The 22571-nt window shown below is 30.5% G+C and overlaps 1 protein-coding gene across 1 annotated transcript; it reads left to right on the top strand.

Annotated features, from left to right (window-relative positions):
- The first annotated feature begins 850 nt into the window (after positions 1-850).
- Positions 851-21972, top strand: LOC129985272 (PAXIP1-associated glutamate-rich protein 1A-like). Its single transcript, XM_056095242.1, has 3 exons — positions 851-1457; positions 18408-18496; positions 21707-21972. The coding sequence occupies exons 1-3, from the start codon at positions 1201-1203 to the stop codon at positions 21859-21861; spliced, it is 501 nt and encodes a 166-aa protein (XP_055951217.1). The 5' UTR covers positions 851-1200; the 3' UTR covers positions 21862-21972.
- The last annotated feature ends 599 nt before the right edge of the window (positions 21973-22571 follow it).

The raw sequence follows: 22571 nt of genomic DNA, 5'->3' as shown, positions 1-22571 counted from the left end.
TTACAGCGGAAGCCTTCGCACTTTGTCATGCTCTGGATAAACTTTCAGTAACAGAAATATATATATATATATATATATATATATATATATATATATATATATCTGCTTTTGTTGTCAAACAGCTATTGGCCCTTCAAGCTTTAAAATGCTTTACAATCAAATCTCCAAAAGTTATTCACAGATTAGCTGGCAAAATTCAAGTTAAGGGAAAATTAAATCAGAAAATATGCTTGGTGTGGTCTCCAGAACATTCACAGATACATTGAAATGAATAGGCGGACATACTCTCAAAAATGGTCACGGAGTCGCACTTATTGCTAGAGTAGATTGCGTCAGAAGATTTAATTTCTCTTTATCAGGAAACATCACAAAACGAATCACATTTTAAAAAATAGCAAATATCAAGAATTCCAAGAATCCAGCAAATATCAAAATGTTCCCACCATATTTTTCCTTAATCCATGGCTCAAAAATAGAAGAGAAGATATATAACTGGACATCTTTTCATCCGGATGATTATAACTCCAAATCTATTGAATAGATTTGGTCTACATAATTATCCTCACTAAAAAGTTTGTAATCATGAAAATAACATTGAACATATCATCTTGTTTTGCTCCAAATGCGCAACTCATAGGTAAAATCTTTTTGCAAACTTAATATTAATCTTCATTCAAAACATTTATTCAAAACGCTGTTTCTAATAACCAGTATCTTCGGATCCTTCACCAATCTCTGAAGTTTTTTTAACATCTATTGAATGAACTCTTTTGGCATTGTGAGACAACGGCCTTTGTTGCCAAAAATCTCATTCTCATCCCATTTCAATCAATCAATCAACATCTAACGAATCATAACATTCGCAGAGAAGAAACGAGTTATTCCACTCACTTTGTTATTGTTTACAAGTCGGCGATAAAGCTTAGCGCCCATCTGCGACTTCGGAAGAATAAAGCATGAGAATTATGTACGAGATTCTCGTCAAATTGGAAAAAGTTTTTTAGTCGAACCTGTCCAAGTTCGCCAAATATTCGCCCTAATGCAACTTAAATTCAAATTGCATTCTCTTTATTGAAATGGAAGAGATTATAGTTACACATCGAGTGTCTAATACTTGAGACAAAGTGGGTTAAATAATCAGGTTCAGTTTTTAAAATTGCTGCTTTAGTAGCGACCAACCATATATATATATATTTTTAAATGGAAGAAAATAACCTTGTGCCTGATGATTGGAGCATTAATTGTAGTGATGATGAACTGTCAACAGCTGCAAAAGATTCTAATGATATGTGGGAACCTTCTCCCGAAGAAATAATCTCAATGTATGAAATATTAGAAAGCAAGGGTGTTCTAGAATTTGAGTGGCAGTGTCCTGGACGACGCTCACCTAGTGTTAATTCTATGAAATCTGATTTAATGGATAAAGGACCTGCTTCAAATGAAGACAGTAAATTAACGTAAGTTGTTTTTAATATTTTCAAGAAGACATTGAATTAACTTATTGCAATGCTAATAATCTTTTTACTAATTATTGAAATTCTGAAAGCTGTGTGGATTTTTTTTCTCTCTCGGTAATAACACAAATTGTTCTTAAATTATATCACGATATATCATTAATGCAATGCAATAAAAAGTTATTCCCTTATATTTATGTAGTAACAAAATAATAAAAAAAAGAAAATATATTTTATTTTTTAGATTTATATTAAAAAGCTCTCAATACTAAGGTGATGGCACTTACTATACATCTACTAAGTTCACTCACTTTATAAATGGTTAAATATCACATTACTTCATGATTTCTTGCTAGAAATATTTTTGTAACATCTTTGTTTATTAAATGTCATTTTTTAAAATCCTATTTTGTGTTGTGGTGTACTATCCAGAGTGCGTTTTTTTTTTTTTTTTTTTTAAGTTGTAGTTATTTGAGTAATTTGTTATTTCACAGTACTGATAAGACTCTGTATTCTGCATAGTTTTGGATAAATTTTAAATATGTAAGAAACTGCTAGTCTGATATTTCTTTTCATATTATGAAATATCTCTACCAAGTTTCATATCGCATATTCTTCAATGGTTTCACAAATTGATCAGTTTGCATATTTTTCTCTAAATATAGAATGGCATTCAACAAATATTTTGATAAAACATAAGCTAATACCCTTAATTAATCTTGAGATTATCTATTTTTTGTAGTCTGTATTATATAAACAGATTATCTTTCTCTTCCTTGGAATAGTTTCTCATCTACCATTATATTTTGACCAGCCTTGTAACAAATCTTTGCTAAATGTTCTAAATCTCTGTTTCCGAAATAATTCAATCTATTTAAAATTCTTCAAATCCAGTTGAGATCATACCATAAGTATTTTACAATTTATTTAAATCATTATTTCAATAATAGAATTTAGATCCCAAGTTTTACACCACATATTGTTTTTTAAAATAAAAGCATCTAATTACTCTCAAGGTATACAGCATTGCTACTTCTTAATTTTTCTACTTTTAAAGAGAGAATTGTTCTTGACTCTTTTCCTGTGCTATATTTTGCTTTTTACCTCCTTCATTCTTATTCTTGAATTGTTTCTTGTGAAGTATTGGCCTATAGGTTATTGATGTTTATCAATGATCTTATGATTTTATTCTGTAATTTCTATAAAAAAAATCAGCATTCATTTTTTAAAAGTTCACTCAAAGTTATCTATTTATCTTGACTATTGATTATCTGTTCATCTTATTATCAAATCTATTTATCTTATTATCAAAATCTTTTTATCTTGACTGCACCATATATCATAACTTCTGCAACACTCAAAAAAAATTTTTTTTTCCTGATGGATTTTTTTAAAAAAGAAAGATGATTTGTAACATCACAAGAGAAAATGTACATCAGATAGATGAAAAAATAAGGGAATAAAAATGAATCATCAAAAGATATAAAGAGAGTAATTTTAATAAAGTAGATGGTTTCAAATACAAGAAAAAGTTGTTGATAACTAACAGAGGTTTTTTACCACCATCTATATATATATATTTGTGAAGCCCTATGGCGTAGTGGTCCAACACACTGATCCGAGGTTCAATTCTTGGGCTCGGCAATGCCGATTCAGCCTTTCATCCCTTCAGTGGGTGAATAAGCTGAGGCCCAAGCATGCTTGGGAACTAAACACTGGGGGTTCCATATTAAGCGGACTATCTAACCGATGTCTTTTATGTCTTGCTTGCACCCCAGGGCCATAGGCACTGTAGGCCTTTGCCCACATGGGTTGTCATGCCACTGAGTTTAGTTTTAGCTATATATATTTGTACTTCTTCCAGTCTAATTGTATTTGTATGTTCATGAAAGGAAGAACAAATTGTGCACATATAAATTTAAAATAGAAATGAAATCACATCTCGGTCTGCAATATTTTTTCAATTTTCGAAATTACCATGTCAGTTTTTCTAGGTTTATACATTAATAGTGCCAATAATAAAAAGCAAAAACAAATAATTTTTTTACACAATTTATTTAGGTAAATAAAAAAAATCTGAATATAGGGGGAAAAAAATCAAAGAAAATATGAAAATTTGGGAATTCATTTACAACTAAAATGAGCTTCCTTCTTCGATTCACTTCCCCTGGTAGTGTGTTTAAGTTATTTTAATTTGCTTGTTTAATGTGATAAATGTTCTCTACTAACACAAAATGCCAAACAACATTGTTATGACATCCACAAAATGTTAGTTGGCACTTAGAATGTCGAACAATATTGTGTTGATATCGAACAATATCTAGTGCTAATAGGATTAATAGTGTGTTCAAAAAGTTGGCTGATCATAAAAACGTATGTGAAATAATATTAAAAAATGAATAAACAAATCAAAATTGATGAACATTTATTAGTACTTCTAAATTTATGACAAGATTTAGTCATTATAAAACTAAACAAATAAAGCCTGTAAATAATGGCAAAAATAACAGTAATCTTTATTTAAGCCATAGAAAAAATGTTTATGCATTTAAATTAAATTGGTGCATTGCAATATGAAATTGAAGGCATTGGTATAACTACAGATTGGTATGAATGATAAAATTCCAGGAACTTACAATTTTAGAGTAACCCTGTTCTAAGATGTTGTTATATTTATTTAATAACATAAGCACTACTATTATCTTATTCTTCAGAGCTAAATAATTAAATCTGCAGTATAACTTGCTTAATTCAAATGATGATTTTTTTACAAATCAATGAACATCAATTATTATTTTTTAATTACATAATGTGATTCTGAAATGTTTTGAATGTAAAACAAATTCAAAATTTCCTTTGTGGGCTGTTTTTATGTATTTTATTAAAGTTAAAATTAGATTTTTGTGGCTGAATACATCAGTTTGTGCTGAATAGTGGCTACTGAAGTTCATACTGAAGCATATTACAAATTACTCATTAAAGAAAAAATGAATAATTTTTGTTTGTTTCTGGCGTCCTTCCCAACGTCTTTGAGCAACAATGTTCCACTAACTTTCTATTTGCAGGATGTCTGCTAGCTTTTATTCATTGCATTCAACAAATCTTAGGACAACCTAAAATAACTTATATTAATGTTTTTAAAGAAAATATATTTATACATGATATATAGTAGGTTATAGTTTGTATAACAGTCAGTTTTATTGGTATAGTAAATTATAAAGATATAATAAACTCTTAATCCCTTATATTATCTATATTATTATAATGTATCTGCTCTACTCAAGCTGATAATTTAGATATCTTAGTTTTAAGAGGAGGAACTAATGTTGAAATTTTTCAATTAAAAAAAAACATTTTCATCAATGAAATTTTCATAAGAAGTATCAACTCTCAATCTCTGATGAGTGCAACTTGTCATTGTTAATTTGCTGTGGAAAGTCCATGATGAGCTGGGTTTGTCAATTCAATTCAAGGAATTAAATTAAGTTTGCTTCCAATGCTCAAAAATCATTGTCAGCTGTCATTTTGCTGTCCATATTGTATACTTTAGGTTCAACGAAATGAGTGTTTGAACACAATATTGTTTCTACAGTTTCTTGTTTGTGTTTTTTTCTGAATTGATCTTGATAATCCTTTCAGCCACCTTGTACACTTGTACACTTTGCATTCTGACAATTTTCATGCTGTACAGTATTATCTTTTTTGGATTTGTGATTTTGGAGACATTTCGATTAATTCGAATTTCCTAAATAAAGTTTTGCTTTATTAAATGTATTCAATATTATGGTACTGCTTTGATTCCATTTTTAATCCTTCCCTTCATTTCACTTTCCAAATATTTATTTTTTTAAATTAAAATTATTTAAATTTTACATAAGAAATTTTATAGGACTAAAGAATAAATAATGACCTATTATTAGCAAGTGGCCATCTTTTGATCCAATGTTTGATTGTTGTAGAAGCTAAGTACTTTAGCTAAGATGAAATTTATGGCAAAATATTTTTGATCTGTCAAAAAATTAGTAAAAAAAAATTTCACACATACTTTAATTATGCATTAAAATAGCTTCCTTATTTTAATTAAATTCTGGTTTACAGCCTTCAATTTATGATTCATTATTACAAATATTGTCAAATGATTTCTTTTTTCTTTTGTAAATTTATGATCAAGTGATACTATTGTTATGAAAATGTATGTAATTAATTAACTGTAAACTAAATTCTAAAAAAATAATATAGTAAATAAATAGTAATTTTTAAATTCTAGAGCAGCTACAAGTAAGAAATGTATTGCAAGATTTCATATTTATAAACATGAAACAACTGAGTTTTTAAATAAAAATATACAAAATTGAAATGTTTGGGCTAAATGCAAGTGTGATTCAATAATGAATTCCTACTTCCACATTATATGATTTTTTAAAATTAATTTAAAATATTATAAAAATTAATAATTTCAAAAATACTTTTATAATTAATAATAGTAATGATTTTATATCGAACCTTCTTAAATATTTACTTAATTACTCTATATTGTGTAGTTAACCACTGCTAGATTGGAAGGGCTGTTTGGAAAAAATTATAAGAATGTATATTTCACTATTAAGTTTATATAGAAAAAAAAAAGTTTTTTTTTTTTTTAAATCTTATTATTAAAAGTTGTTAAAATTGAATTAGTCTAAAATTCATATTAATTAAACCATGTCATTTAATGCAACAGTTTCATATAATTTCTGTTTGATAGTATCTGAACAATCATGTCAACTTGAAAATGAAATTTTCATTTAAATTGATATGCCAAAAAGTTCAAATGCAGTATTTTAGAAATGACTGTGGTTAACTACAATCATCTACTGTTTAGTGGCATTATTTCATTTAAAATCTAATAATCATTTGAATTGATGTACTTGGACATTTTGCTCTTGTTTTCCTTGATTAATTTTTGATATATTTGAGTTTCAATATAAATTTTTATACTGTTTTGGCAACTGACTTTCAAACAGAATTATCAGCAGATTCACCACCCCCCCTCCCAACATTTTATATAACTTATGCAAATGACTGGTTTGAATCATCAATTGGATCTATGAATCCTTGATTACAAGGAGCACCTTTTACAGTAACTACTATTTCTGAAAAGAATAATATTTTTTATTAAGAGTAAGGGCATGTTATTCTGTATACTGAATAAATCAATGCACAATTTGAATAGAAATGTTTAATTCTAACTGGTTTAAGATGGGCATATTTTATATTTTTTGAAATAAAAGTTCTTCATCATTGAATTTCTTTATTATCCTTGCCGTAATAATGAGAGATATTCTTGTTAACCAGATAGTACTTTTGAGGTTTTGCATTATAATGAATAGTTATAAAACTGCTGTACTTTATGTGGAAGATGTAAAGACATAGCAACAAGTTTTTTTTTTTTTTTTTTTTTTTTTTGCATATTTTCACTTTTATTCTTTGTAGCAGCTGCCGATTTAAAAAAAAATTACAGATATTTTAATGTTGCATTATCTATTGATGATTAATTGCTTTTTGTCCCAAACATTTTAGAATCTTTTAATTTTTTTACAATTCTTGTTGTTGATATGTGATTCTGTTTAGTGATTTTTTTTTCTATTTATTGATTCAGTAACATTGCTATAAAAAATTTCTAATAAGTTTTAGTAATTTTTTTCATATTTCCACATTTAATTAGATACTTTATATACATGTAAGGCAGATTATGCAATTTCATTTCAATAAAAATGCATCAGTATTCCAGTATATCATCTTACAGTCATACTCCAGATTCTTCCTGGGCCTGAAATGAGCTTAACATCATCAGATAATGCTTTGGCTGTTTCATTTTTTTAAAGACCCAGTTTTAAAAATTGTTTTCCAACTATAAACATTTCTTTACAGTATAAATTTATCATTTCCCCACCAGAATCAGCCATCGCTTGAACAGTGACTTTTATTTTTCTGCATTTAGAATCTAATACATTGAGCTATGTGCTAGAAGGAACCCAAATGCTTTTTTATATACATTTTTTGCTTTACCCAAATATGTTTTTTATATACATTGTTTGATAAAACATTTTCCTTAGTACATAAAATCTGAACATAATATATTTATTTTTAAACCATTGCAAATAAAATCAAAAATAAAAAATAAAAGTTTTTTTTTTATTTGTTTTTTTCCCTCTTATATAAAATAAATGGTTGATAAAAAAAACAATAAAACATAAATTTAAAGAATTACTCTTTGCTTGTTTTGTTTCAAATAAATTCACAGCACTTCTTAAATCTTATGAGAAAGAGAGAGGATATCAACATAAAAAGATTTCAAGTTTGCTTGTATATGGTCAATATTTTGTATATGTTTATATGTTCATTATTTTAATAAAAAATTTTGTATTTTAGTTAAAATAATTTATCTTAATTTTTATGTAAGGGAGACCAGGGCCTGATGACGAAGTAACAGCCAACCATTTTTAATAAATTGTTTTTGATATAATTTTTTTTCTTTGCATGTATTATTAAATTGACCTTTCCTTATATTGAACCTCATTGGATAGAGTTTATTTTAATTTAATCAATGTTATTTTGCTATTTTAAAAAGAAAATGTAAAAATGTCATTTTGACCACTGGGGCAAGATGATTCAAATAGGACAAAAAGGCAACCCTAATAAAAATTAAATATATTGCTATTCTTAGAACATATAGAACGGTACACTAATTAATTAAACCTTGTTAAGTATTTTATAAAACAGTATATAATGATAGGACTGTTGTGTTTAAAACTAGTTCATAGCATAGTTCATTTATTCACAATCAAAAATTGAACACAAATTTTTCTCACAAGTTTGGCATCCTTTCTGCCAGCAAGTGCAGCTTTTGCAACGTTCAGTCTAGTAGGAAGTAAATGTACTGCACTCTGTTAAGAAGTTTCAGTTCATGTAAGAGTTGCTTCTGATCAAATAAAAGAAAATTTTAAGATAAAAATTACCTCATCAGTTCTGATTTTCGTGAAATTTTGTTCTAATGTACTATCCATGTAGATTTAGGAAAATATAAAATTTTATCGTTATATGCTCAGTCCTTTTTGAATTACTGTTATTTGTTTTCAAAAATTTGTTCAAAAACCGCCAACGAATTTTTTTAAAATTGCTCTAAAGGCCTTATCACACGGGCAAATACCGTCTACACTTTCGTGGACAGTTTCCCGTTTATACCCGCAGGCAACCGGCCAAGCAGGATTTTCGTCATCGTGGACTGTTTTCAACCGGCTTGAAAGTGTAGACGGAAAGATTGTTTGCAAACGAAATTCAACCAATCGCGCATGGCTTTGGTAGTGACGTAGTTGCCAAGAATGGCGCGATTGACGCCAATATGAAACTAATTTGTAAACACATTTCTGAATCACTCCTTAAAAGACGGGGAAAAAAATGTTATATGGTCGTGTGATAAAAAATGGGTTTTGATCGACTTTATTCATGAAAAGCCGGCTATTTGGAATCTTCTGAATATTCATTATTAAAGAAAAATTGTTATACGAAGAAATTCGTACAATAATTATCAGAAGATGAAAAGATATTGACACCCGTAGATAGTCATCAAAACCAAGAAAATTTATTTTAAGAATTAAAAGAAATTATTAATGTTTATGTGAACTGTCTTCTTTTTATGAACTGTATTTAATCTGATTAAATCTTTAATTTTTTTAAAATTATGGTAGAATTTTTGAATTTCTAAAATATGTAATTAACATCTTTCATACAGTTAAAAATTTATTTAATTCCTATGCTGTTGTGAAAGTTAATAAGGATCAATTCATTTTCTTACCACTGAAATATTGTTCAGCACTTTATACAGTATATTTAAGGGAATTGCAGAATATGAATGATTCTGTTATTGTTTAATGTTTTAATTAATAAATAATAGTGAAGTTTTTATTTTTAAAATTAATTTAACATCCAACTCACACAATCGCTTTTTTAGCATATTTCTGTGTTAAATTTGATTTCAAAATTTTATCTATAAAATACCAATACAGATACATTATGCAATTATTAGATTTTTTTGTACGTAAACCTGTCCTTATTACCGAAAAATTAACAAAATTGATGGAACAGCAATATATCCCAGGATATAATGTACGGAATGTATGAACAGGAATCCCACTAACGAAATGAGTAAACTACAGATATTCACCAAACAGAAAAAGCGAATAAAGAGCGATAAATTAGCCATAAAGTACACCTGTGTTTTAGGTTTACCATACAGCAAATCCCCACGTGACGTCACTACACACATTTTTCCGTGCGCATTTGTCCACGAAAGTGTAGACGGAAAGTGTTAAGAGTTTGCTTATTCGAAATAGAAGTTAGAAGACAGCATATTTCATGTAGTGTTTTACAGCATTTTCATGCTCTTTGTTGTGATAAACAACATAGATTAGTATTTGACTTGAACATTTTGTCGAAATCAAAGTTATTTATTTTTTTTCAAAATGTACATATTTTTAAATTTTCAAATGGCAGGAACCATTACTTGCAGTGATCATGGATGTTAAAGATCAATCGGTTGTTCTGATCAAAATAGCGCGGAACGGATCTCCCATACCTAAATACATACAAAATCTGCCGGGGCTAATGTATCGTTTATAGAGATCAAGTTCGGTATTTTTAAGGGTGGTTATTTTTTCATCAATTTGGAAGTTACGAAATGCTCTCATGCTCATATATGAAGGATAATGGGAGCTCCGACAAATAAATGTTCAGAAATAAAACAAACGTGACTTATTCATAAAGCCCATCTATTTAACAAAAGATAATGAACAAAAAAGATGCTGTATGTAGGATATAATTCATAAAAACTGGCTTTTTTGCTCCTAGCAGCAATTAGAAAGAAGAAAAAAAATTCTTACAAAAATTTAACTTTACATGGTTCGTATAACGGTTAATGCATGGAATGACCTAGACGATGAAATACAGTCCATAAAGTGCCTAGGCGTGCTGAGTATCAAATTATCGTGTTGATCTTAGGGAACTTGCTCCAGTCAACAAGCAATGTTCGTTTAAGTTCCGGTACACATGTAGGAGGTGGTTGACGGACTGCAACTCGTCGGCCAAGCATGTCCCACGCATGCTCTATCGGATTCAAGTCAGATGAGAATGCTGGCCATTCTAAACGGAGGAAATACTTAGATCGAAGGCATTCGTTCAACATACATGTTGTTCCAGAATGATTTGTCAATAAATTCGGCTTGTCATGATTCCGATTTGAACATGCAGATTTTTTCTAGAACCCAGTAGAATTCCACCCCAAACGAGCAATCCTGCACCACCGTAATGGCGTCGTTCAGTGATGTTATCTTGGTGGTAATGGGTAACTGGCATCCTCCATATAAAAGTTCGACGTGAATCAGACTGCAAGCTCAGCTTGGACTTGTCGGAAAACATAACAGAAGCCTAGTGTGGCGATGTTCACATTCCATGTTCTCTACTCCTGGCTATTCTCTGGCGACAGTGAGTTGCCGTGAGCGGAACACTTCTGACAGACTTGCGATCATATAAACCGGTATGTTCCCAAACATCTGACGCGCTTTGCCTTGAAATTGTCGTACCTGTGGCTGAAGATAGCTAACAAAACGGGTATGATGCTGTGTTCCGGCTGCTTCTTTGGATAATTATTGCCAAATACCAGTCGCCATTCGGCATTGTAACTCTGGGGTGACCTGTTCTGTAACTTCTACTGACATTTTTATCATCTTGTATAGAATCGTGGAAAAGCGTAGAGATGACAGTTCCATTCCAAGTTCCTCAGATACTTCCATTTGAGTACGCCCACATTCCAGACGCATCCGCATGTGTCCTCTGTGTCATAACCATTCGGTTAGGTGAGCGGCTTACAGAATGCTTGTGAACAATTTTATTTCTTTGCCACCGTTCTCCTTACATTCCCTTCTCTTACATTCTCGTCATTGTGACGTATTATCGGCGTCATCTGGTGGCATCCTGTTGTTTGCATTTTATTTTTGAAGATATAATTCTGCTGGCGAAATTTTTACTTTAGAGCTTTCCTTGGGATTCTGAATTATTCTTGATTTATGAACATAAATGCAGTTCATCCTCACGATATCTAATGTGAAATTCCTATTCTAAGAATATAAGGAAGATCAAACCATTTCCGTCCGTTGATAAGATCATCTGGTTGCACAAGAGGCACCAACTGAAAAAGAAAAATAAAATAATTAAGAAATAGAAAGTAGAATCATGCATGACAAAAAAAAATATCGTCTTCATTTCATTTGTTTTAAATTTATGTAAGTAATTAATATCAAATTCTGTGGAACAAACGCGAAGTAATCTTTCTAATTTAATATAAAAACAATGGTGTGATTAATCGTAATTATTTCATAATTTTTATAAAATGTTGTTTATATTCTAACATAAAGTAAAATGTTCAGTGTTAAATAGACTTGAAACTTTTCGAAATTTATATTTATTATTTCTGAAGTATATACTATTTTTCGAAACATAAAATTAACCATTTAAATAACCATTAAAATAAAATTAACCATTTAAATAACCTTTAAAATAAAATTAACCATTTCGAAACATAAATTTACCATAATTACCATTCCCTCAATTTTTGATTAAAAAAAAAAATCTAACTTTGATTTGTAACTTATTTTCAATATGCACAAGCTTTCTGCAACATAATTAATTCCGCAAAGTTTATATGTAAAAATATTCTGAATTTTAAAATAATTCAATTGTTCATTCAGGCGCGTGCCAGAGGTCCCGGACTTTCAGGAAAACCCAAATAAATGAACCCAGCATCGCTTTACATCATTTTCCGAATCAAGGGTTCATTTCAAGATAGTATTCCAGGTCACCACTTATTAATTTTCTGCGGTTTGAAAAAGAAATCTAATTATTTCAAAGAAAACGTTTTCTCACGAACTATCATTTCATATAAGAGGGTGACAAATAAGCTTTTCTTTTCAATATATGTCAGTAGTCATGAGCAGCGTAGCAATAAAGGATCCATAAATTCCTGCGTTCATTTTATTATGTTGGTATTGAAAATTTTTCACTCCCAATGCCTTACACATTTCTATTGAAAGCACATCAATGTCGGTTGAGAATACGTATCAGTCACCATTGTATTATCACAATCAGTTCACCTGAGTAGAAGAGATCTCGTTAAATATTTTAATTCTTCTAGCTTTAATTCTTGAGCTTACTTTATGGTCTGTCCAACTTTTCGAAGAAACTGACTATGTTTTTGACTGCTCCTTCGAAAGTGATCATAGGCCCATAGTAGTTTCATGGTCAAAACTAATACCGCATCTAAATATCTCAAAAATATTAAGTGGAATTCAATCATTCAAGAAACAAACGAAATTTTCACAGCAACTAAACAACCAACTATAGAAAAGGTCACTAGCAAAATTTCCGCAAATTATAAGTAAGCATACTTCGAAAAAAAATTTACCCAATAACGATTACCCACCATGGTGAAATGCTGCTTGTGACAACTTCAACCGCTTGAAAAAATGCACGTGGAAAAAAGCATTGAGGAACATATCCGTCTTAGATTGGACTAAATATAAAAAGTATAGAAGCAAACTAAAATTTCATATTAAAAGAGCAAAAGATAGATATTGGGAAAGCATGAGCAAAATTTCTCAAAATCCTAGAATGTTTTTAAAATACTAAATAAGTTATCCAGTCGTATTAACCCCGATATTGAAACTTATAGAATCATTTTCTATAACAGTAGATATATAAGCAATTCAAAAATTCAAAGTAAAAATTTTCATCACATAATTATGAACTGGAGCCTATTCCGATGGACTACAATAACGACAACCAATTTTTAAATAGCGGTATCAAAATCTGGGAACTCAAAAGAGCCATACAAAAAACGAAAAACCCCACACCAGTTGCAGATAACATCCTGACAGCCTCATTAAAAAAACTTGATGATACAGCTCTTTGCAATATTTTTCAACCGCAATTAACTTTCTCCTTACTACCAAACGATTGGAAACATACCATCATAGTTCCAATCCCAAAACCAAACAAAGTTAAAACAAAAATAACCTCATATGGACCAATAGCTCTTACGTCAGTTCTTTGTAAGATTTTCGAACGCATCTTAGCCTATCATCGTATTACTCAATATTTAACTCGCTACAACAAAATCAACCTAAACCAACATGGTTTTATTCCTTTCAAAGATAGCCAAACAGCAACATATAAAATCTATTTAGCAATATCTGAGGCACATAGAAAGAAAAAAAAAAAATATTTGTTGGTGTTTGTCTCGATCTCAAAAGTGCCGATGATTCAGTTCCTATACTGACCTCATTTATAAATGGCTCCAATTTGGCATTATAGGCTAGATCGCTAAATGGATGCACAATTTTCTGAAAGAAAGAACGTTTCATATTAGATGGCAAAACACCATTTCTGATCCAAATCTCCTTCATAAAGGCCTTCCGCAGCTAAATGTTCTCTCTCCGATTTTTTTTTTTTTTTTTTTTTTTTTGTCATTTTTATGAATGATTTCTTTGAAACATTAGGCACAAATGTCGAGTGTTCCATTTCTGCTGATAATGTTTTTGCTTATTGCTCTCATCTTTCAATGAATTATATTAAAACTAAATTGTGAAATACATTGAAAAATATTTATAAATGGTGCTCTTAATATAAAATTTCCATGAGCGCTGAAAAATGTGCTAAAATTGATCTCTCTAGAAAACTCTCAATTTTACTTCCGTATATAACGGATGGCGGATTTCCACTTGCGTGGAATAAATCGATCAAATATGTTGGAATTTCGTGTGCTAAAACTAATCAAAATGGCAAAATTTTAAAAAGTTTTAGAAATAAGGAAATAAAGGTATAGAAGAAAAAGTTATAAAGAGTTATAAAAGTTATAAGGTTATAAAGAAATAGAAATAAAAGTTTTAAAAAAATACAAGGTCTCAAAATTTTATGATCCATGACACATGGTACAAGAACAAAATATTTAATCACAATCGTTAATAACAGCATACTTAGTTTATTCTATTACAGTAGCCCCATCGTTAACAAATTCTTTTAAACACATCTTAAATCCTGTAATACAATCTAAACGATGGCACTGAGAATAGCACTTGACGTCCTCACCTGGGATCCCAATATTATTTTATTAAAATTTTTAGGACAAGAAATTTTTGCAGAAAAAATTAAACGCCTTGCAATCCAATTTTCCATCAAACAAATGGCTACATCAACAAATCCTTTCTCATCTTTAAGCAACAATTCTGATGAACTAAATGTTCTGTTAACTGAAAAGGATGAAGAAATGTTAAAAGCTTCGTTTCAAAATCTTAATTGTTCTCCGAAGCATCTGATAAAAATACCAATTTTTTCCCCATTCTAGCCCCGATCTTTGTGAAATCGTTCTGAACGATTTCAGTTTCTAAAACAGAGAATTCCCAGCTTCTGTCATCGCAGCAAACTTCACTGAATGCATCCAGAACACATTTCCGAATCATTTCATCATAGCCAGTGCTGGTTCAAAATCACAGCAGCAAACTTCACTGAATACACCCAGAACACATTTCCGAATCATTTCATCATAGCCAGTGCTGGTTCAAAATCACAGCAGCAAACTTCACTGAATACATCCAGAACACATTTCCGAATCATTTCATCATAGCCAGTGCTGGTTCAAAATCACAGCAGCAAACTTCACTGAATACATCCAGAACACATTTCCGAATCATTTCATCATAGCCAATGCTGGTTCAAAATCACAGCACCTCATCTCAGTTGCTGGCATTTCTTGTTTTCAGAAATTTATTTATCTCATTCATGCCATAAATTCCATTTTTACAGCTGAAGTTTTAGCGATCTGCCAAGCTCTGGATGAACTGACAGTCCCAAACAAAGATAGGATATAGATCTGCTTTCGGACAGTTATTCTGCTTTGATTGCACTTAAAACCTTCAATTTCCATTCGCCTAAAATTATTCAATGACTAGCCGCAAAACTTTATGCAAGGAAAAATCTGAACCAAAAAGATTTCTCTTCTATGGGTACCTGGGCACTCTGGAATGACATGGAACGAAAAAGCAGATGCTCTTACAAAAGCTGTCAAGGAATATACGCCATTCATAGAATGGATCTGCCCGGAGGATACTGTCTCCAATCTGAGAAAGAACTCTACGGAAATCGGCTCAAATAATTATCACAGGAGCAAATATCTAGCTTTGATCGGGGATTTCCCAGGCATCAGCTCAATCACTATTTGGACCAGAAGTAGAGTTCAAGATAAACTCATTGCACGGATGATTTGTAAAATGATCATTACTTCAAGTCTTCTTCTCAGGTTCAATCTCTCAGACAACTCCTTATGCATCACATGTAGTGAAGACAACGCCATTTCCCACATCTTGTTAAAATATTAAAAATATACAGTCTACAGAGAAGCGCCCTGGAAAAAATTCAACATCGAACATTTCTTTTGCCTTTCTTTTGTCTCAAGCTCTCGCAAGCAAACATCATCTAAGCATCTTTGTTCATGCCCTCAAGTATTTTGATATCCATTAACTTTAACTTTTTCGCACCTCTGGGATAACAGTCTTTGTCGCTATATCCCTCACTGTTTATATTCAAGTTCAAAAAAATTTCCTATGATTTTTTACAATATCTATATTATAATTCTATAAATCAGTTTCTTTAAGGTAAATATGGTTAATTACATACAAGATATCCAATTTAAATCTGGGCCAAACAGCTATTTTGTAAAACATTAATAATAGACATACATTTGTTAATAAAATGGTCTGAATGAACTAAATAATTATATTTTATGTAACTTGTCAATAAATGTTTTGTTGAATAACGAATTTTAAATTTTTACGTTGACTTCTGAACAGTGAATCATATTTAGCAAAATAATTTTGAACCCTAATATTTTAAATAGAAAGGATTGCACTCCAGTTATTTAAGTCTATTACTTAAACTATGAAAATTTGAATATCTCTATTCTTTAAAAACGCACGATTTGAAACCTTTCTATCCGCTCTCTTAAAGAAAATGCGCCAATCAGTGCTAGGAGTTTCTTCAATAGTTAGATGTTTGTGATTCTGTGTGTATGTTTCATGTTTTAGCGCGTACTCTACACAGCTATCAAACTTGGCTCATATATACTTTTCAGGATGGAAATGTGTAACTGAAATCGAATGGTTTTTTAAATTTTAATTAGAATATTAATTAATTAAAAATCAAGCAAAATTCTGGTGTTTTTCCGCGATAACTACCAAAAATATTACAGCACAAAATTGATTTTTACACCATCTTCAAATTCAAAAGTAATCTTTCCACTGATACCAATATTTTAACCTATAAATTGTTTCTATTTTCAAGATTTTTTTAAAAAATTTTTAATTATGTTTTTCCACTATTTATTTCACACAAAATGAAAATGAAATTTAGTCTGCAAGAGCACATTTATGAGTCCGAGGAAAAAATTTGCTTTTATCACGGATTTGTCATCACGTTGACAAAAATTTAAATTGAAAGAATAAGTTAACTCTTACTGCAGACTAAACCTAGGGAAGTGCAGACGTTTTTGTATGAAATGGAATAAATATGAAATGTGATATTTTTATGAAAAAAAAATGCGAAAAAGTTTTAAACGACTATTTAAAATAGATATATTATTAATTGAGTTTTATTTTAGGCATACATAGTTTAATATATGCAAGATATCCGCTCTAATCAGGGTTCAACAGGTAATTTCTAAAACTTTATTAATTGGCGTATATATTTAATAAAAATGGTCTAAGTGAAATTAATAGTCATATTTTATGCAGTTTGATTCAATAAATGTTCTGATGAATTAAGATTTTTAATTTTTTTTTTTTTTGACAGATCCTCTGTTCTGTGAGCCACGCTTAATAAAATATTCTTGAGGCTCTAATATTTGAAATTTAAAAAAAAATTACACTCTTTTGAAATTAAAACTGACAGTGATATACTAATTCAAATATTTGTTTTATAAAAACTCGCGATTTTACCTCACCATCCGTTGTCTTGAAGAAAATGCTCTAATCAGTGCTTGGAATTTCCCAAGGCTGATTGTTTAAAGTGAAAAAAATGGTTGATTGTCCTAAAATAATGATATTCAGAGCTTCGTAACTCAGTTAGGCTTGATCGCAGAAGATTGAAACTTTAGACTGTCAAGATAATTTTACTGAATATGATTTTTAGGATCTAAAGACTGTATAAAATTTAGATTGTGTCATTGTTTTCAAAAATGCAATTATTGATTTAACTAAAATAAAATATTATTTACTGCATTTGAATCTTTTTGAAAATAAAACTGAATTTTATGATGAATCAGAGAAGTTTTTATTCAATAATTCTTTGAAATATTGCATAAAATATGTTTTTAAAAAATTCAGTGTACACATAAGATCACAGTGTTGAAGAATTCGATTTTCTCTAGTAATTAAAAAAAAAAATGCTTGATTCCAGCTGAAAAGTTTTTGTATTTATTGAAGTTTTATCTCCCCCATTTCGAATGCAAATTTAAATCTTACGGTAGCTGACAGCAGATTAGAGAGATATATAGTACAATGAACAAAATATTGCAAGATTTCTAAAATAATATGAGTTGTGTGACTGTCGAAGTAGGAAGCTTAAAAATGAAGCTTTACTGAGGGAGGTATTAAAAGACAAATGACAATTACTATTTAATTGAAAATTTTAGAGAGCATTACTTTGGTGACCAGCTAGTTATAAATGACGTCGTCAACTTTCTGGATTTCGAATAAGTATCCATAATGAGTTTCATTATAAAAGGGATTTACAAAATATATTTACTTTATGCGTACAAAATGCATGGAATAAAACTTCGATTTCTATTTAGTGTTTTTTTTTCTTTCATTTCAGGGCTGAGCCTAATGAATTTGATTTTAATGATGAATTTTCCACTGAGCAGTTTTCTCCTAAAATATCTGCCAGAAACCGAGCAAAACAAGGTGAGTTAAATTTATGATCTTTGTTAATAGAATTGTAAAGAAACTGAAATCTGAATTGAATATTATGCACAAAATATTTTTCTAGTAAATTATGCTTCTCTAATTAATTTTTAAAGAACAAAGCAAGCATAAAGTTCATCAGTAAAATAGTTCTTATGAATGCAAATTTCTGACAAAGATCGTATCAGAAGTCAGTATTCAACTGAGATGTTTGTTCAAAGTTTCTATGGGGAAGGGGGAAGTTGTAGAACCGAAAAAGAACTTTAATAGATAATCTAATGTGTAAGAATCCATTCATCCTTTTTCCATCATTAAAGTATTGGTGTATTTGGCTATGTATACAGTAACTTAACACCCTATTCCTATTATTTCCACTAGATTATTATAGCTATAATCTTCTATTTATACTTTTAATAAATTATCATCTATCAATTCTGGTGTAGAGATTGTATTATAGAATTGAAAAGGACCATTTGCAATTATTTAAATCCAATAATTTGACGTTTTTATTAATTTTAAAATAACAATTGTAATTATAATTATTGTATTATTTAAAAATTAAAATTAATTATAATTCAAGTACTACGCAAATGGGTTTTTTTTTTATCTTCGCTGAAAAAAGGAATTGCACATTAATTAAAGTATTTGAAAAATGTTAATTTTATTTGAACGAATTTTGAAGAAAAACCAGCATGCAGGATCGAGTCCTATTGCCCGATTTGTAAGTTATTTAACGTTGTTTCATCTCTGACAATTGTGGCTACTTACTTGTAGGTAAGCTATAATAAATGGTCGAAACTTATTTTCTCGAAATTGACTTGCTAACGCGCTGTAATATTTTTATCTGTGAGATTCCTAAAAGTGTATTACCAATGTACCAAAATGAATCCCTGGTCCGTGCGTTTTACTTATTAATTTTTTTTTTCAAAAATGCGCTTTTGAAAGTGCATTCAATTATGGTCGGTAATATAACAGACGGCATTATTTATTTCAAATAAACCAGATACTGTATGCAGACTGTAAAATATTATTTAATTCCTTGAAACAAATATACATGTAAAGAATTTAGATCGAAAAATTCCGCCAAAAGACACGGTTTGTAGTATTTTTAAGTATTATTTTTGAAGAAATGGACAAATTTCCATTGTTCAACATACTTTTTTGTTAACGTTTCCTCTCAAGCATTTGTTTATATGGAATTTTTAGGTTTTGATGTTCTTCTATGTGAGGCTTTAATGAAAAGCCGTTGTTCACATCAAATTGTCTTGGTGATCAAATTGAACTTCAGTTGTTAACAAAGCAAGCTGTAAAATCAACTTTCCTAGAACTTAATTCACTTGTTCAAACAGACTACACATAGTATTTAATTTTTAAATTATTGGGAAATGAAAGTGCTGAATGATAGTGCGAAATGAGCTAGAAAAATTATATTTGGAAAGTTGTTTAGAGTTATGAGTTTATGGTAATCATAAAATTAATGAAAATTATGGCATTGGCAATATATGAATAAAATTTGAATAATTTTTAATACCATTTTTCGCCCTTCCCCAAAAATTTCTTGAAATTATACACGAGGAGTTGCATTCATTGATGTGTAGGCATTAACATTCAAAACTATTCGAAAATATGAGGGTTGAAAGTTTTTTTTTACTTTGTTTTAAGTTACAGTTAGTGGCAGCATTACTGAAAAGACGCTCAGCAACGAAACCAAATAACGTCGCTATAACACATGTTAATTGCACCTTAATATCGACCTTACTCAGAGCTAAAGAAGAAGCATGAAAAGAACTGAGCTTTCTATTAATTTGTGGTCTAACGCAGTATTCTTACGATATTTTCTTAAAAAGAAAAAGATTGAATGTGCCAGAGGTTGAACAGCACGACAATGTCACCACAGTCTTCAAAAGTATTGCGGAGAATCGGAATTTCCTTACAGAACAATGGCAAGGTGAGTAAAAGTCTTCAACGAGGGACGCCAAAATGTGTTCAGGCATGCATTGACCAGATAGTCCTAGCATCAGTAAAGAAAAATTGGATGTTGTTGCAGCACTAATGAAAAGTGGTCGACGCCATACGATTCGTGAACTGGCCCGAGAGATAAGATTATCGCATACGTCTGTGCTTCGCATTCTGAAGGAATGCCTGACGTGCGAAAAATTGCTTCACAATGAGTCCACATGATATGACGGAAATGCAGAAATGTTACGATATGACGTTGTTCGTACCCACTTCGAGTGCTATGAGCGCGAAGGAGAGTCTTTCTTGCGCTGCATCATTACGCTAGGTGAGACATGGACCAAATCGTACAAGCCACAATAGAAACATCAATCGAAAGAATGTCGTCATTTCGGATCACCACGAAGGTCGAAAGTTTGTCAGAACACCAATAGTGCGAAAGTCATGGTGAATCTCGTGTACGACTGTGATGGTGTTTCCTGACGCTTACCTTTCCACCGCAGCAGATTGTTATTGCGCAGTATTACTAATCATTTTTGGAACGCAATCTGATACCAGTTTTGAGAGGAGGGAAAAGAAGGGAAAAAAAAACCGGTGGCACTTTCTACAGAACCCCCCCCCCTCTCCCCATAATTTTGCATGACAGTACTCGGCCAGACGCAGCGCAAGCTGCGGCTGTTTTATTAGATTGATGGGACTCGAAAGTTCTGTACCATCCATCATAAGCCCTTGTGATTTTGACTTGATTCCTAAGATGAAGGAACCACTTCGTGGCATTCGCTTCAGAACTGAACAGAGATTCTTCAGCCAGCAGACTGCTCTGTTCGAACCATCAACAATACAAGGGCTGCTACAGATAGCCTAAGATTTGCACATCGTTGGCAACTGGTTGTGCACAACTGATAATGCGCTGGTGATTGTATTGAAGAACGTTAGCAACATGTATCTCTTTTGGATCATCTGTAAGTAAATAGTTGCCTCTATTAAAATTCCAATCCTCGAATGTTGTGCGGGATGTCGAGCTTTCAGGATTTTTGAAATGAAGTCGCTATTACTCTTCTTATTCATTTTAGAAATAAGATCTGTAGTTATCATCAATTCGCATAAGGAGGAAAAAATATTTTTGCCTGTTGTTATGTTTTTTTTTTAATATATATAATTTCTTGTAATCCTGCAAATCTATAAAAATAAAGTAACAAATACAAACTTATTGATACTACGTTTACGTAATAATTTTCTTTTGTAATTTTTCAGCAACCAGTGCACAGAGAAGAGTTGCAAGGTTGGACAAAGTGATGTTTGACATTCAGAGGCATCGCAAATTGGATGAATTGGAACTGCAAAAAAGCTCTCCCCAGTCATCAAATAGTCCCGGATCAAAAGCTTCCAGCAATGATAATAAAACTTGATTTTATTTAATGTTTGATTTTCATCAATCATGAGTTCAGTTACCTGATTTTTCACAATTCATATAGAGTCAATGTAGTTAAATAAAATATCTATGTTTTCTAAATTGAGAAGTATAGATTTGCATTTCATTGGAAAATTTAAAATACTACTTTAAAATCTGCTTGCTTTGGGAGTGACTTTAAATTTAAATATAACTTTGAATTAATATACTTAGTGTAAAAAATAGTTACCTACGCAGCTTTTTCCGAACTCATTTGGATATTTTAATTTAAATTATTACTTAGCATCATCAACCACAGCCATTCCACGTTGAAAAAAAAAACATATTTAAATTCATTAAAATAAATTTCTCGGCCGCTTAAAAAATCCATCAATATATTAGCTAAACATTTTATTTTGGGCAAATAGCGGAATTGGATGGGACATCTGTGGATTCATAATTTAGAAGGATGTATTTTTCATAAAGAGGAGACCTTTGGCCTCGGATAATTTGTTCTCGGATGCATTGTTTCTAAAAAGTTTCGCAGAATCTATTATTTTATTATTGCGAATATAGAAATTCAATAAATCTAAGCTAAAGTTTCTGCAAGAAACTAACAAGGCGTTCTGTTGGTTGTTATATATAAATCAAAACGCGTTGAATTCATATTCTCTACACTGTATAAAAAAAGTATATCAAGTTTGATGACAGTGATTGAAAAAACAAATA

Source organism: Argiope bruennichi, chromosome 9 (genome assembly GCF_947563725.1).
Source record: "Argiope bruennichi chromosome 9, qqArgBrue1.1, whole genome shotgun sequence".
Lineage (NCBI taxonomy): Eukaryota > Metazoa > Arthropoda > Arachnida > Araneae > Araneidae > Argiope > Argiope bruennichi.
The sequence above is the reverse complement of the archived record's forward strand: the minus strand, read 5'-3'. Positions and strand labels throughout refer to the sequence as shown.

Bases quoted from the DNA above. Each gene is read 5' to 3' on its own strand.
- LOC129985272 (XM_056095242.1), top strand. From the start codon at position 1,201: ATGGAAGAAAATAACCTTGTGCCTGATGATTGGAGCATTAATTGTAGT. The intron at 1,458-18,407 runs GTAAGTTGTTTT...CTTTCATTTCAG, and splicing joins AATGAAGACAGTAAATTAAC to GGCTGAGCCTAATGAATTTG. The intron at 18,497-21,706 runs GTGAGTTAAATT...GTAATTTTTCAG, and splicing joins CAGAAACCGAGCAAAACAAG to CAACCAGTGCACAGAGAAGA.